Raw genomic sequence first — 13,208 nt, 5'->3', positions numbered from 1 at the left:
CATGTCAGAGATCAGAGGAAATTTTTTATTTACACAAATTTTATCTTTCTATTATCAATGTAATTGTCATATAGTTTATAAATATATATATGTAAGGATGTATTTATAATAACCAAACTGCTATACCTGTATATCTCAAACATGACCAATAATTTCAGGAAAAATGCAAATTAACTGTTTCTTGCTACCCTAATATGGTAGTGTCTTTCACAAGTGTGTAGCTGGATGGTTCGAGACAAGTTACTTTGTTTTGCTGAATAAAAACCCCAAATCCACTTGAAATGTCTAGTTCCTTTTTCAAGACATTTGGTTGGGGAATGAGTTGGACCTCTGATAAGGTAATTTGAGTTACTGGCAGGCGCTGTTTGCTGACTTCCATGGAAATGGATGCTTACAGTGAAACTGAAGGTCATGTTACTAGTAAACAGCCCCCATACAGATGTCTTGCTGTACCTCTAGTTTTTTGTACCAGACTTTACTATTCATGTAAGTGCAAATGTGTTACTTTTCACTAATGAAATATACACTTTTCTCAATGTTATATTTCACAGGTAAAAGTGTAATAAATCTATATTTTTCACTTGTTCTAATTACAGTAACGGATAACAAAGATATTCTGTCACACTCTAAGATATATACATGATAACAAAATTGGAAACCATTATTTTCAATATATAAAATGTTTGAGCAAATCCTTGAATCTGTACTTACATCATAAGCCCCAGCCTTGATCTGAGCATAAAGTCTGTGTTGATCTTCATCCCAAAATGGTGGGTAACCAACCAACAGGATATAAAGTATCACACCTACAAAGACAGTGTCATTATTAAGAGTGGGGGTGGTAGGGGGTAGCCAAACAACAGGATATATAGTATCACACCTACAAAGACAGTGTCATTATTAAGAGTGGAGGTGGTAGGGGGTAGCCAAACAACAGGATATATAGTATCACACCTACAAAGACAGTGTCATTATTAAGAGTGGGGGTGGTAGGGGGTAACCAACCAACAGGATATAAAGTATCACACCTACAAAGACAGTGTCATTATTAAGAGTGGGGGTGGTAGAGGGTAGCCAAACAACAGGATATATAGTATCACACCTACAAAGACAGTGTCATTATTAAGAGTGGAGGTGGTAGGGGGTAGCCAAACAACAGGATATATAGTATCACACCTACAAAGACAGTGTCATTATTAAGAGTGGGGGTGATTGGGGGTAACCAACCAACAGGATATAAAGTATCACACCTACAAAGACAGTGTCATTATTAAGAGTGGGGGTGGTAGGGGGTAGCCAAACAACAGGATATATAGTATCACACCTACAAAGACAGTGTCATCATTAAGACTGGGGGTGATTGGGGGTAACCAACCAACAGGATATAAAGTATCACACCTACAAAGACAGTGTCATTATTAAGAGTGGAGGTGGTAGGGGGTAGCCAAACAACAGGATATATAGTATCACACCTACAAAGACAGTGTCATTATTAAGAGTGGGGGTGGTAGGGGGTAGCCAAACAACAGGATATATAGTATCACACCTACAAAGACAGTGTCATCATTAAGAGTGGGGGTGATTGGGGGTAGCCAAACAACAGGATATATAGTATCACACCTACAAAGACAGTGTCATCATTAAGAGTGGAGGTTGTAGGGGGTAGCCAAACAACAGGATATATAGTATCACACCTACAAAGACAGTGTCATCATTAAGACTGGGGGTGATTGGGGGTAGCCAAACAACAGGATATATAGTATCACACTGACAAAGACAGTGTCATCATTAAGAGTGGGGGTGGTAGGGGGTAGCCAAACAACAGGATATATAGTATCACACCGACAAAGGCAGTGTCATCATTAAGAGTGGGGGTGGTAGGGGGTAGCCAAACAACAGGATATATAGTATCACACTGACAAAGACAGTGTCATCATTAAGAGTGGGGGTGGTAGGGGGTAGCCAAACAACAGGATATATAGTATCATACCTACAAAGGTAGTGTCATCATTAAGAGTGGGGGTGGTAGGGGTAACCAAATAACAGGATATATAATATACCTTCAAAAATACTAGGTGTACTATGGTAATGTGTGGTGACAGTATTGATTGGGGCCAATACTAGGGGTACTATGGTAATGTGTGGAGACAGTATTGATTGGAACCAATACTAGGGGTACTATGGTAATGTGTGGTGACAGTATTGACTGGGACAAATTCTAGGTGTACTATGGTAATGTGTGGTGACAGTATTGATTGGGGCCAATACTAGGGGTACTATGGTAATGTGTGGAGACAGTATTGACTGGGACAAATACTAGGGGTACTATGGTAATGTGTGGTGACAGTATTGATTGGAACCAATACTAGGGGTACTATGGTAATGTGTGGTGACAGTATTGATTGAAACCAATACTAGGGGTACTATGATAATGTGTGGTGACAGTATTGATTGGAACCAATACTAGGGGTACTATGGTAATGTGTGGTGACAGTATTGATTGGAACCAATACTAGGGGTACTATGGTAATGTGTGGTGACGGTATTGACTGGGTGTGGTGACAAATAACCAATACTAGGGGTACTAGGGTGTGGTGACAGTACTATGGTAATGTGTGTGGTGTGACAGTATTGTGGTGATTGGAACCAATACTAGGGGTACTATGGTAATGTGTGGTGACAGTATTGATTGGAACCAATACTAGGGGTACTATGGTAATGTGTGGTGACGGTATTGACTGGGACAAATTCTAGGTGTACTATGGTAATGTGTGGTGACAGTATTGATTGGAACCAATACTAGGGGTACTATGGTAATGTGTGGTGACAGTATTGATTGGAACCAATACTAGGGGTACTATGGTAATGTGTGGTGACAGTATTGATTGGGGCCAATACTAGGGGTACTATGGTAATGTGTGGTGACAGTATTGACTAGGACAAATACTAGGTGTACTATGGTAATGTGTGGTGACAGTACAGGCAAGGGCATTTACTGGGTGTACTATGGTAATGTGTGGTGACAGTATTGACTAGGACAAATACTAGGTGTACTATGGTAATGTGTGTAGTGACAGTATTGACTGGGACAAATACTAGGTGTACTATGGTAATGTGTGGTGACAGTATTGACTGGGACCAACACTAGGTGTACTATGGTAATGTATGGTGAAGGTACCGGCAAGGGCATTTACTGGGTGTCCTGTGGTAATGTGATGACAGTACAGACAGGGACATTTAAGGGGTGTCCTATGGTTATGTGATGACAGTACAGACAGGGACATTTAAGAGGTGTCCTATGGTTATGTGATGATAATTCAGGTTGGGACATTTACTGGGTGTTCTATGGTAATGTGATGACAGACAGACAGGGACATTTACTGGGTGTCCTATGGTAATGTGATGACAGACAGACAGGGACATTTACTGGGTGTCCTATGGTAATGTGATGACAGACAGACAGGGACATTTAAGGGGTGTACTCCAGCTATATCTGATGATAGTACAGGCAGGGACATTTACTGGGTGTCCTATGGTAATGTGTGATGAAAGTACAAAAGTGATGTGTGCTGGCAATATAGATTAATACATTTATTGGGTGTACTACGGCAATGTATGACACAGACACCTTACCACATGCCCATATATCTACAGGCTTCCCGTAGGGGTCTTTTCTCAGGACTTCTGGGGACAAATAGCCAGGAGTTCCAGCAAAGCCTGTAAAATATACATATATCACAATGTCATTATTATGCATGAGAATGCTGAGCAACAAGAGACTAGGAGCCAGACGCACTTTCCAACATTTTACATTTGATGAGTTCAAAATTCTAACCATACTTGCCGTCCTGTTTTACACAAGTTACGACACGGTCTGATACCATAGATCAATTTGTACACCACCAATCATAATAAAACAACAGTAAGTTTCCTAGATATTTTACATTAAAATCTATAAATATTGTCATTACTCTATGTCATAAACAAACTAAACACTAAAGATTATACTTCAACGTTTGATCTGAATCATAGCTATCTAGGTATGCCTGCATCCCCAACCTGTTAACATCAGGAGAGTCTGATTTAAGTATTAACAATATCAAAAGTCTTCAAGGTCAGAACAATATCAAAATAACATTCTCTTCCAGAAAATTCCAGGAACAGACCAAGACATCGTTAATATTCTAAAAAGAAAGAGAAAAACATGAGTAAAGCATCAGAGGATCTTGTTCCACAGGCAAGTCCCTGTAAAGTTGTGATAGTTAATCGGTTGAATGACTTACTGCCAAAGACGACAATGAGCAGTCTTAGAATAAAACTGATGACAAGATAGGGATAATCAAAGATCTTATTGGCCCTACTGTCAACCTATCAAGCCTCCATTAGGATTACCAACAAGTGAAACCATTCACAATCTACCGAGTCATACATAGCTAAAATTCCTGCCATTTATTCTATCACTCAATATAGACTTGTGATGGGCAAGTTCATTGTGGTGTTTTAGTAAAGCCAATCTTGGGTACACAGCTATGGTAGCACAATTTGCTCAATTGGAACTGTGTCTGTGTTGGAGAATTCCCTGGACATGCAATGTGTGTAAGATCGAAGGGAAATCTGCTGATGGCACACACAATGTTGGCTAAGCTAAATGGCCTAGGTATCAGCAGTATGGCATAAATTTTTAAAATGTAGGTCAAAGTTTACCACTACCTAGAGGTCAAGGAAAGGAAGTGTTACTCATCCCGAGCCATGATATAATTATCTACCAAAATACAAAATATATATCATAGTGACTTTGACCTGAAGATCGAAATCAAATAAAACCTCTAGAAATAGCTACATAAATAATTCAGAGAAGCGATAGCCAGTTACGAGCCTTCTGGAAGAGATTAACAGAATACTGGACAGTGCGTGGAATTCATAATATTTTATACTGAAAATTTTTGATAGTATATACTGTTATTTCTTTTCTATTTTGCTACAATTGTTACATTTTTCATTACTGGGAATCTAATTTTCTACAATTATTCACCTTAGAATTAATTTTTATTTGTATTTCACAAGAACATAAACACATTATTCATTATGAAATCTTTTTAAATAATTAGATTAGGAATATACATTGTAGCATCTATTACATATTTTTGTAGAAATATAATGATTTTATACTTACCAAACCATGCCTGCTGATCTCCTTGTATTTCTATGGCCAATCCAAAATCAGCTAACTTTACTGCCGCACCTTTGGCTTTGCTAGCTAGCAACAAGTTTTCAGGCTGGAATACAAATACCAATTCTGATTACAGCTTAATTTTCCTTTCACCTTGTATACACTACAAATTATCTCCCCTTTTTACATACCTGTACATTATGGATAACACTATCTTTTCATTTTTGTACTCTACAAGGCAAGATATAAAAGCCAAATTTGCAATTAAAGATGAAGAAAGGGAGCAAACTCTTCATATAATGAGACACAACCAAATTTCAGTACAAGTCAATTAGGATACAAACCAAAGACATCGGACAAATTAAAGTCAATTATGTCTGACTCAAACTTTTTTACATAATGTTATCTATCAACAAACATATCTTTATCTTTTGTACACTACTGTATGTCATCAATATACATCTCTTCTGTATTGTACACTACTGTATGTCACATCAACAGACATCACTTCTGTATTGTACACTACTGTATGTCATCAACAGACATCAATTCTGTATTGTACACTACTGTATGTCACATCAACAGACATCACTTCTGTATTGTACACTACTGTATGTCATCAACAGACATCACTTCTGTATTGTACACTACTGTATGTCATCTCTTCTTTTTTATACATATAGACTATGTTGTCCTTTCACCCTACCTATTGATAATATATAGATGGTGCTATGTTACAATACAGGTTACACTGTCTTCAATATGGTTTATTAACAGTACATTAAGTGTATGTTAATATCAACATGTTCAGGTTTAATATATTCTGAGAATATAAGTTTCTTAAGTACATAAGCTGTGTCACTGAAACATAGGTTGAGATGCCTCCTGAGGGAATTGTTTATAAACCTGTGTTAATTAAGGGTAGTAATAAACAGCAGTGTAGATACCACCACATAGTATTAACACCATGTATATACTTGATTTCCAGCAAATTACCCAATATGTCCATATCCCTGTCCAGGAAGCCATTTCACTTCCTGTATTAACACCATGAATACACTTGATATGTCCATATCCCTGTCCAGGAAACCATTTCACTTCCTGATGAGCAGTTTCATTTTCCCGTATCTATAGTAAACAGCTTGATAATTATTTTCATTATTAACCAATAACTTGTGGTGTCTGAATAATACACTCAGTCATTCAGAGCCTTGTCTCAGTCTTATATACATAGAACAACTTGTTTCCTTCACTTACATTACAGTAATCAACCTAAAATGTCCAGTTCTATGATATTCTTGTTCCCTACACTAATGGTCACTCCCATCAATCTAAAATGTCCAGTTCTACGATATTCTTGTTCCCTACAGTAATGGTCACTCCCATCATCCTAAAATGTCCAGTTCTATGATATCCTTGTTCCCTACACTAATGGTCACTCCCATCATCCTAAAATGTCCAGTTTTATGATATCCTTGTTCCCTACACTAATGGTCACTCCCATCATCCTAAAATGTCCAGTTCTATGATATCCTTGTTCCCTACACTAATGGTCACTCCCATCATCCTAAAATGTCCAGTTTTATGATATCCTTGTTCCCTACACTAATGGTCACTCCCATCAACCTAAGTTATTGTATATTGTCATTATCTGATGACATAGGCTGTATTTTGGCCTGAGTGAAGAATGACAACAATGGTCAGTCACTTTTGTGTAACTCTGGTAAATACTAGCTACAATATACCGTTCGGCTAGAGAGAACTTCTCTTTAGCTAAATCAGTACAGTATCAGACTAGTAAGCCAGAGGTCCCAAGTTCAAATCTGAGCAGAGACACTGAAAGAATGAACGGTCTCTGTTACATTTGTCTTTCTGTCCCGAGTCAAAAAACAGCCTATAAATCAAGGCACTGACCATGTATTCTATTCATCCTGCAGCATTTATTGAAAAATCAATATTTCCTAAATAAGCTTGTTTGTTACAACAGAAAAAACCCTTATTTAAGCAATTTTTCATATTTTCTCATGTACTATTTCAGTAAATCAGAAAGTAATTTTGTCACATTAATGCACATGCTAAAATATAGCTGTTTTTTGTCACCACTGGTCACAGCAAAAATATAATTGGCAAGTGTACTCTGCAAATGGCAGCACCAGTTGTACGATTAATTTCCATTCCTGAACAATGCCATACTGGCAAGCAATCACGTTCTCAATTCATCATGAAGATGAAATTTTGCACACAATTTGACTTTTACATTGATTTAACAACCAACTAAAAAAATCTTGACAAGTCACTTGATATTGTGATTCTATGTTTCCAAAGAACTGAAGGGAAACAAGTACAAACTCAACCAAATGTACTATAAGTGCATCCCTGTCATCGGTCTATGAATCATCACGGGTTGTCTTCAACAAACACGTAGTGAATACAACACACGTCACCTGAGTGCCACCATCTGGGAAAATAACAGTGTAAACAAAACAATAAACATGATATAATTCCAGATGATGGTTTTTATTGCTATCTAACACAAGGAATACCACTTATCAATATAAGGATGAATCAATGGTATTTCCTAAACATTAGCTGTTCTGAAAATATATATATACAGATGAACCTTCTGACATGTTTTTCTAGACAGCTGTTCTATTATATATTGACAATCTTGTGAATTCTCTCTTTCTAGACAGCTCTAACAATAAGGTGATGATCTTGTGGATTTTCTCTTACTAGACAGCTCTAACAATAAAGTGATGATCTTGTGAATTCTCTCTTACTAGACAGCTCTAAAGTGATGATCTTGTGAATTCTCTCTTACTAGACAGCTCTGACAATAAAGTGATGATCTTGTGGATTTTCTCTTACTAGACAGCTCTAAAGTGATGATCTTGTGAATTCTCTCTTACTAGACAGCTCTGACAATAAAGTGATGATCTTGTGGATTTTCTCTTTCTAGACAGCTCTAAAGTGATGATCTTGTGAATTCTCTCTTACTAGACAGCTCTAACAATAAGGTGATGATCTTGTGGATTTTCTCTTTCTAGACAGCTCTAAAGTGATGATCTTGTGAATTCTCTCTTATAGACAGCTCTAACAATAAAGTGATGATCTTGTGGATTTTCTCTTTCTAGACAGCTCTAAAGTGATGATCTTGTGAATTCTCTCTTACTAGACAGCTCTAACAATAAGGTGATGATCTTGTGGATTTTCTCTTACTAGACAGCTCTAACAATAAAGTGATGATCTTGTGAATTCTCTCTTACTAGACAGCTCTGACAATAAAGTGATGATCTTGTGGATTTTCTCTTACTAGACTGCTCTAACAATAAAGTGATGATCTTGTGGATTTTCTCTTACTAGACAGCTCTAAAGTGATGATCTTGTGAATTCTCTCTTACTAGACAGCTCTGACAATAAAGTGATGATCTTGTGAATTCTCTCTTACTAGACAGCTCTGACAATAAAGTGATGATCTTGTGGATTTTCTCTTACTAGACAGCTCTAAAGTGATGATCTTGTGAATTCTCTCTTACTAGACAGCTCTGACAATAAAGTGATGATCTTGTGGATTTTCTCTTTCTAGACAGCTCTAAAGTGATGATCTTGTGAATTCTCTCTTACTAGACAGCTCTAACAATAAGGTGATGATCTTGTGGATTTTCTCTTTCTAGACAGCTCTAAAGTGATGATCTTGTGAATTCTCTCTTACTAGACAGCTCTAACAATAAAGTGATGATCTTGTGGATTTTCTCTTTCTAGACAGCTCTAAAGTGATGATCTTGTGAATTCTCTCTTACAGCTCTAACAATACAGCTCTCTTACTAACAATAAAGTGATGATCTTGTGGATTTTCTCTTACTAGACTGTGGATTTTCTCTTACTAGACTGCTCTGACAATAAAGTGATGATCTTGTGGATTTTCTCTTACTAGACTGCTCTAACAATAAAGTGATGATCTTGTGGATTTTCTCTTACTAGACAGCTCTAAAGTGATGATCTTGTGGATTTTCTCTTACTAGACACAATAAAGTGATGATCTTGTGGATTTTCTCTTACTAGACAATAAAGTGATGATCTTGTGGATTTTCTCTCTCTTACTAGACTGCTCTAACAATAAAGTGATGATCTTGTGGATTTTCTCTTACTAGACAGCTCTAAAGTGATGATCTTGTGGATTTTCTCTTACTAGACAGCTCTGACAATAAAGTGATGATCTTGTGGATTTTCTCTTACTAGACAGCTCTAAAGTGATGATCTTGTGAATTCTCTCTTACTAGACAGCTCTGACAATAAAGTGATGATCTTGTGGATTTTCTCTTACTAACAGCTCTAAAGTGATGATCTTGTGAATTCTCTCTTACTAGACAGCTCTAACAATAAAGTGATGATCTTGTGGATTTTCTCTTACTAGTCTAAAGTGATTCTTGTGAATTCTCTCTTACTAGACAGCTCTGACAATAAAGTGATGATCTTGTGGATTTTCTCTTACTAGACAGCTCTAACAATAAAGTGATGATCTTGTGGATTTTCTCTTACTAGACAGCTCTAACAATAAAGTGATGATCTTGTGGATTTTCTCTTACTAGACTGCTCTAACAATAAAGTGATGATCTTGTGGATTTTCTCTTACTAGACTGCTCTAACAATAAAGTGATGATCTTGTGGATTTTCTCTTACTAGACAGCTCTAACAATAAAGTGATGATCTTGTGGATTTTCTCTTACTAGACTGCTCTAACAATAAAGTGATGATCTTGTGGATTTTCTCTTACTAGACAGCTCTAAAGTGATGATCTTGTGAATTCTCTCTTACTAGACAGCTCTGACAATAAAGTGATGATCTTGTGGATTTTCTCTTACTAGACTGCTCTAACAATAAAGTGATGATCTTGTGGATCTTGTGGATTTTCTCTTACTAGACTGCTCTAACAATAAAGTGATGATCTTGTGGATTTTCTCTTACTAGACAGCTCTAACAATAAGGTGATGATCTTGTGGATTTTCTCTTTCTAGACAGCTCTGACAATAAGGTGATGATCTTGTGAATTCTCTCTTTCTCAATAATATAGTGATGATGTTGTGAATTCTCCAATTCTTGACAATATAGTGATATTCTTCCTAAGTTTCAGTTTCATGGCAGGTGCTCTACCAATTTAGTGACTATCTATGAAATTTCCTCTATGGCCCAATGATATTATGATTCTATTGGATTTTCTTTTTCTAAACAGCTGTTTCAATAGTTACCGATGATCTTCAAGATTTCTCTGCCTATCAACAAAAAGAATGTATTACAGATAATCTTTAGAAGCTGTTCTAACTAAAAATCTGAAGTGATAATCTTTTCAGAAATTTCTATCTATAAAGCTGTTCTATGTTATAATTATACTGTCTTAATCTCCTTTTCCCTATGTAAATCTTTCTTTTGTCCATAATTTGCCCTAGTATCACGAAACTCGAGTACGAATTAAGGTTCTGTTGAAATGTCACTACTGCTTTGTTTTTGTAGTAAGGATCTTCTGAATTTTCCGTTACTAGATAGCTGTCCTAACAACGAACTTAACTAACGATATTGTGGTGGTCTGGATTTTCACTTTCAAGGCCGCTTAGCTAGCAATATGATGGTGAATCTTTTCTATAGCTGTGCTAACCATAAAGTGATGACTAAAAATGATTTCCCAATACAAGATAGCAATTTGAACAATTTTAACAATATATTGATCAAATCTAGAGTGTTTCCCCATTTCTGTAGTATTGTTCTGACAATATACTGATGAATCTAGAGCGTTTCCCCATCTCTGTAGTATTGTTCTGACAACATATTGATGAATCTAGAGTGTTTCCCCATCTCTGTAGTATTGTTCTGACAATATATTGGTGAATCTAGAGTGTTTCCCCATTTCTGTAGTATTGTTTTGACAATATGTTGATGAATCTAGAGTGTTTCCACATTTCCGTAGTATTGTTCTGACAACATATTGATGAATCTAGAGTGTTTCCCCATCTCTGTAGTATTGTTCTGACAATATATTGGTGAATCTAGAGTGTTTCCCCATTTCTGTAGTATTGTTCTGACAATATGTTGATGAATCTAGAGTGTTTCCACATTTCCGTAGTATTGTTCTGACAATATGTTGATGAATCTAGAGTGTTTCCCCATTTCCATAGTACTGTTCTGACAATATGTTGATAATCTAGAGTGTTTCCCCATTTCTGTAGTATTAATGAGTCTAAAGGATTTCTGTATTATTAGACTATATTGCTCTAATTTTATAATGATGAATCAGGTTGGCTAACAATCCCTGATAAAAAAAATATCCCGAAACCAAGCCTAAGTATTCAAATATGTGGTTTTTGTGTTGTTTATCAATGTGTGTTGTGGAGATATATTACTCTTACACCTGTAATAATTGATGCAAATAAAAAAAATTAAGGTTAATATTTGAGAAACAGGTTGTTTAAAAACAAGAGGCCCATGGGCCTTAACGGTCATCTGACAAAAAGCAAGCCAAACCTAGAAAGTGGGTTGAGGTCATTCATTTGAACAAACTTGGTAGCCTCTCCTCCAAGCATCTTACAGGCCCAATATCAGCACTCATGGACCTGTTGCTTGTTGAGAAGAAGTCGTTTGTATATTTTAACATATTTGACCCCTGTGACCTTGAAAGTGGGTTGAGGTCATTCATTTGAATACACTTGGTAGCCTTTCCTCCCAGCATGCTACAGACCCAATATCGGCACTCATAGACTTTTGCTTATTGAGATGAAGTCCTTTGTATATTTTAACATATTTGACCCCTGTGACCTTGAAAGTGGGCCAAGGTCATTCATTTGAACAAACTTTGTAGGGCTCCATGCCAGCATGCTATGGGCCAAGTATTAGCCCCCTAGGCCTTCTAGTATTTGAGAAGAAGTTATTTAAAGATTTTGACATATTTGACCCCTGCGACCTTGAAAGTTGTTCAAGGTCATTCATTTAAATAAACTTGGTAGCCTTTCCTCCCAGCATGCTACAGACCCAATATCGGCACTCATAGACTTTTGCTTATTGAGATGAAGTCCTTTGTATATTTTAACATATTTGACCCCTGTGACCTTGAAAGTGGGCCAAGGTCATTCATTTGAACAAACTTTGTAGGGCTCCATGCCAGCATGCTATTGGCCAAGTATTAGCCCCCTAGGCCTTCTAGTATTTGAGAAGAAGTTATTTAAAGATTTTGACCTAGTTGCCTTCTAGTATTTGAGAAGAAGTTATTTAAAGATTGACATATTTGACCCCTGTGACCTTGAAAGTTGTTCAAGGTCATTCATTTAAACAAACTTGATAGCCCTTCATCCCAGCATGCCACAGGCACAATATCAGCAATCTGAGCCTTTTGGTTATTGAGAAGAAGTTGTTTAAAGATTTTAACATATTTGACCCCTGTGACCTTTAAAGTGGGTCAAGGTCATTCATTTGAACAAACTTGGTAGTCCTTCATCCCAGCATGTCACAGGCCCAATATCTACACTCTGAGCCTTTTGGTTAATGAGAAGAAGTTGTTTAAAGATTTTAACATATTTGACCCCCGTGACCTTTAAAGTGGGTCAAGGTCATTCATTTGAACAAACTTGGTAGAGCTCCATGCCAGTATCCTCTGTGCCAAGTATTAGCCCCCTAGACCTTCTAGTATTTGAGAAGAAGTCGTTTGAATGAAAAGTTTACGGACGGCGCACGACGACGGACGAAGCATGATGACTATAGGTCATCGGACCCTTCGGGTCAGATGACCTAAAAAAAGAGAAATGAAGTACCCATCTGATAAAAATGCTGATCCTATTTGTCACTCTGTTACTCTCCATCTAGGATATGACAACTCCCTAAGGGATCATGTTCTGGTGAACTCTTGGATTAGCCAATAAAATTGCAGCTTACCAAATCTAGAAAGTGAATGAAAGAGGGTGAAATAGCTTACATCATCCTTTTTGTGCATGAAGTCATTTCGTCACAACATGTTGACAATTGCTAGAGCATAACTCCATGTCAATCTGATTGAAAG

General features: G+C 36.9%; 1 protein-coding gene across 8 annotated transcripts in view; it reads right to left on the bottom strand.

Annotated features, from left to right (window-relative positions):
* LOC132551327 (calcium/calmodulin-dependent protein kinase type II delta chain-like) overlaps positions 1-13,208 on the bottom strand; it is a 118,870-nt gene that overhangs the window by 47,303 nt on the left and 58,359 nt on the right. For all 8 annotated transcript variants that reach the window (XM_060215453.1, XM_060215454.1, XM_060215455.1 and 5 more), the window contains exons 7-9: positions 5,174-5,276; positions 3,634-3,717; positions 712-806 (exon numbers count right to left, since the gene is read on the bottom strand). In XM_060215453.1, coding sequence (XP_060071436.1) covers positions 712-806; positions 3,634-3,717; positions 5,174-5,276 — 282 coding nt within the window. The remainder of the gene's footprint in view (positions 1-711; positions 807-3,633; positions 3,718-5,173; positions 5,277-13,208) is intronic.

This window comes from Ylistrum balloti, unplaced genomic scaffold (assembly GCF_031769215.1).
Source record: "Ylistrum balloti isolate Yb309-2 unplaced genomic scaffold, AGI_CSIRO_Ybal_v1 Utg370196, whole genome shotgun sequence".
NCBI classification, from domain to species: domain Eukaryota; kingdom Metazoa; phylum Mollusca; class Bivalvia; order Pectinida; family Pectinidae; genus Ylistrum; species Ylistrum balloti.
The sequence above is the reverse complement of the archived record's forward strand: the minus strand, read 5'-3'. Positions and strand labels throughout refer to the sequence as shown.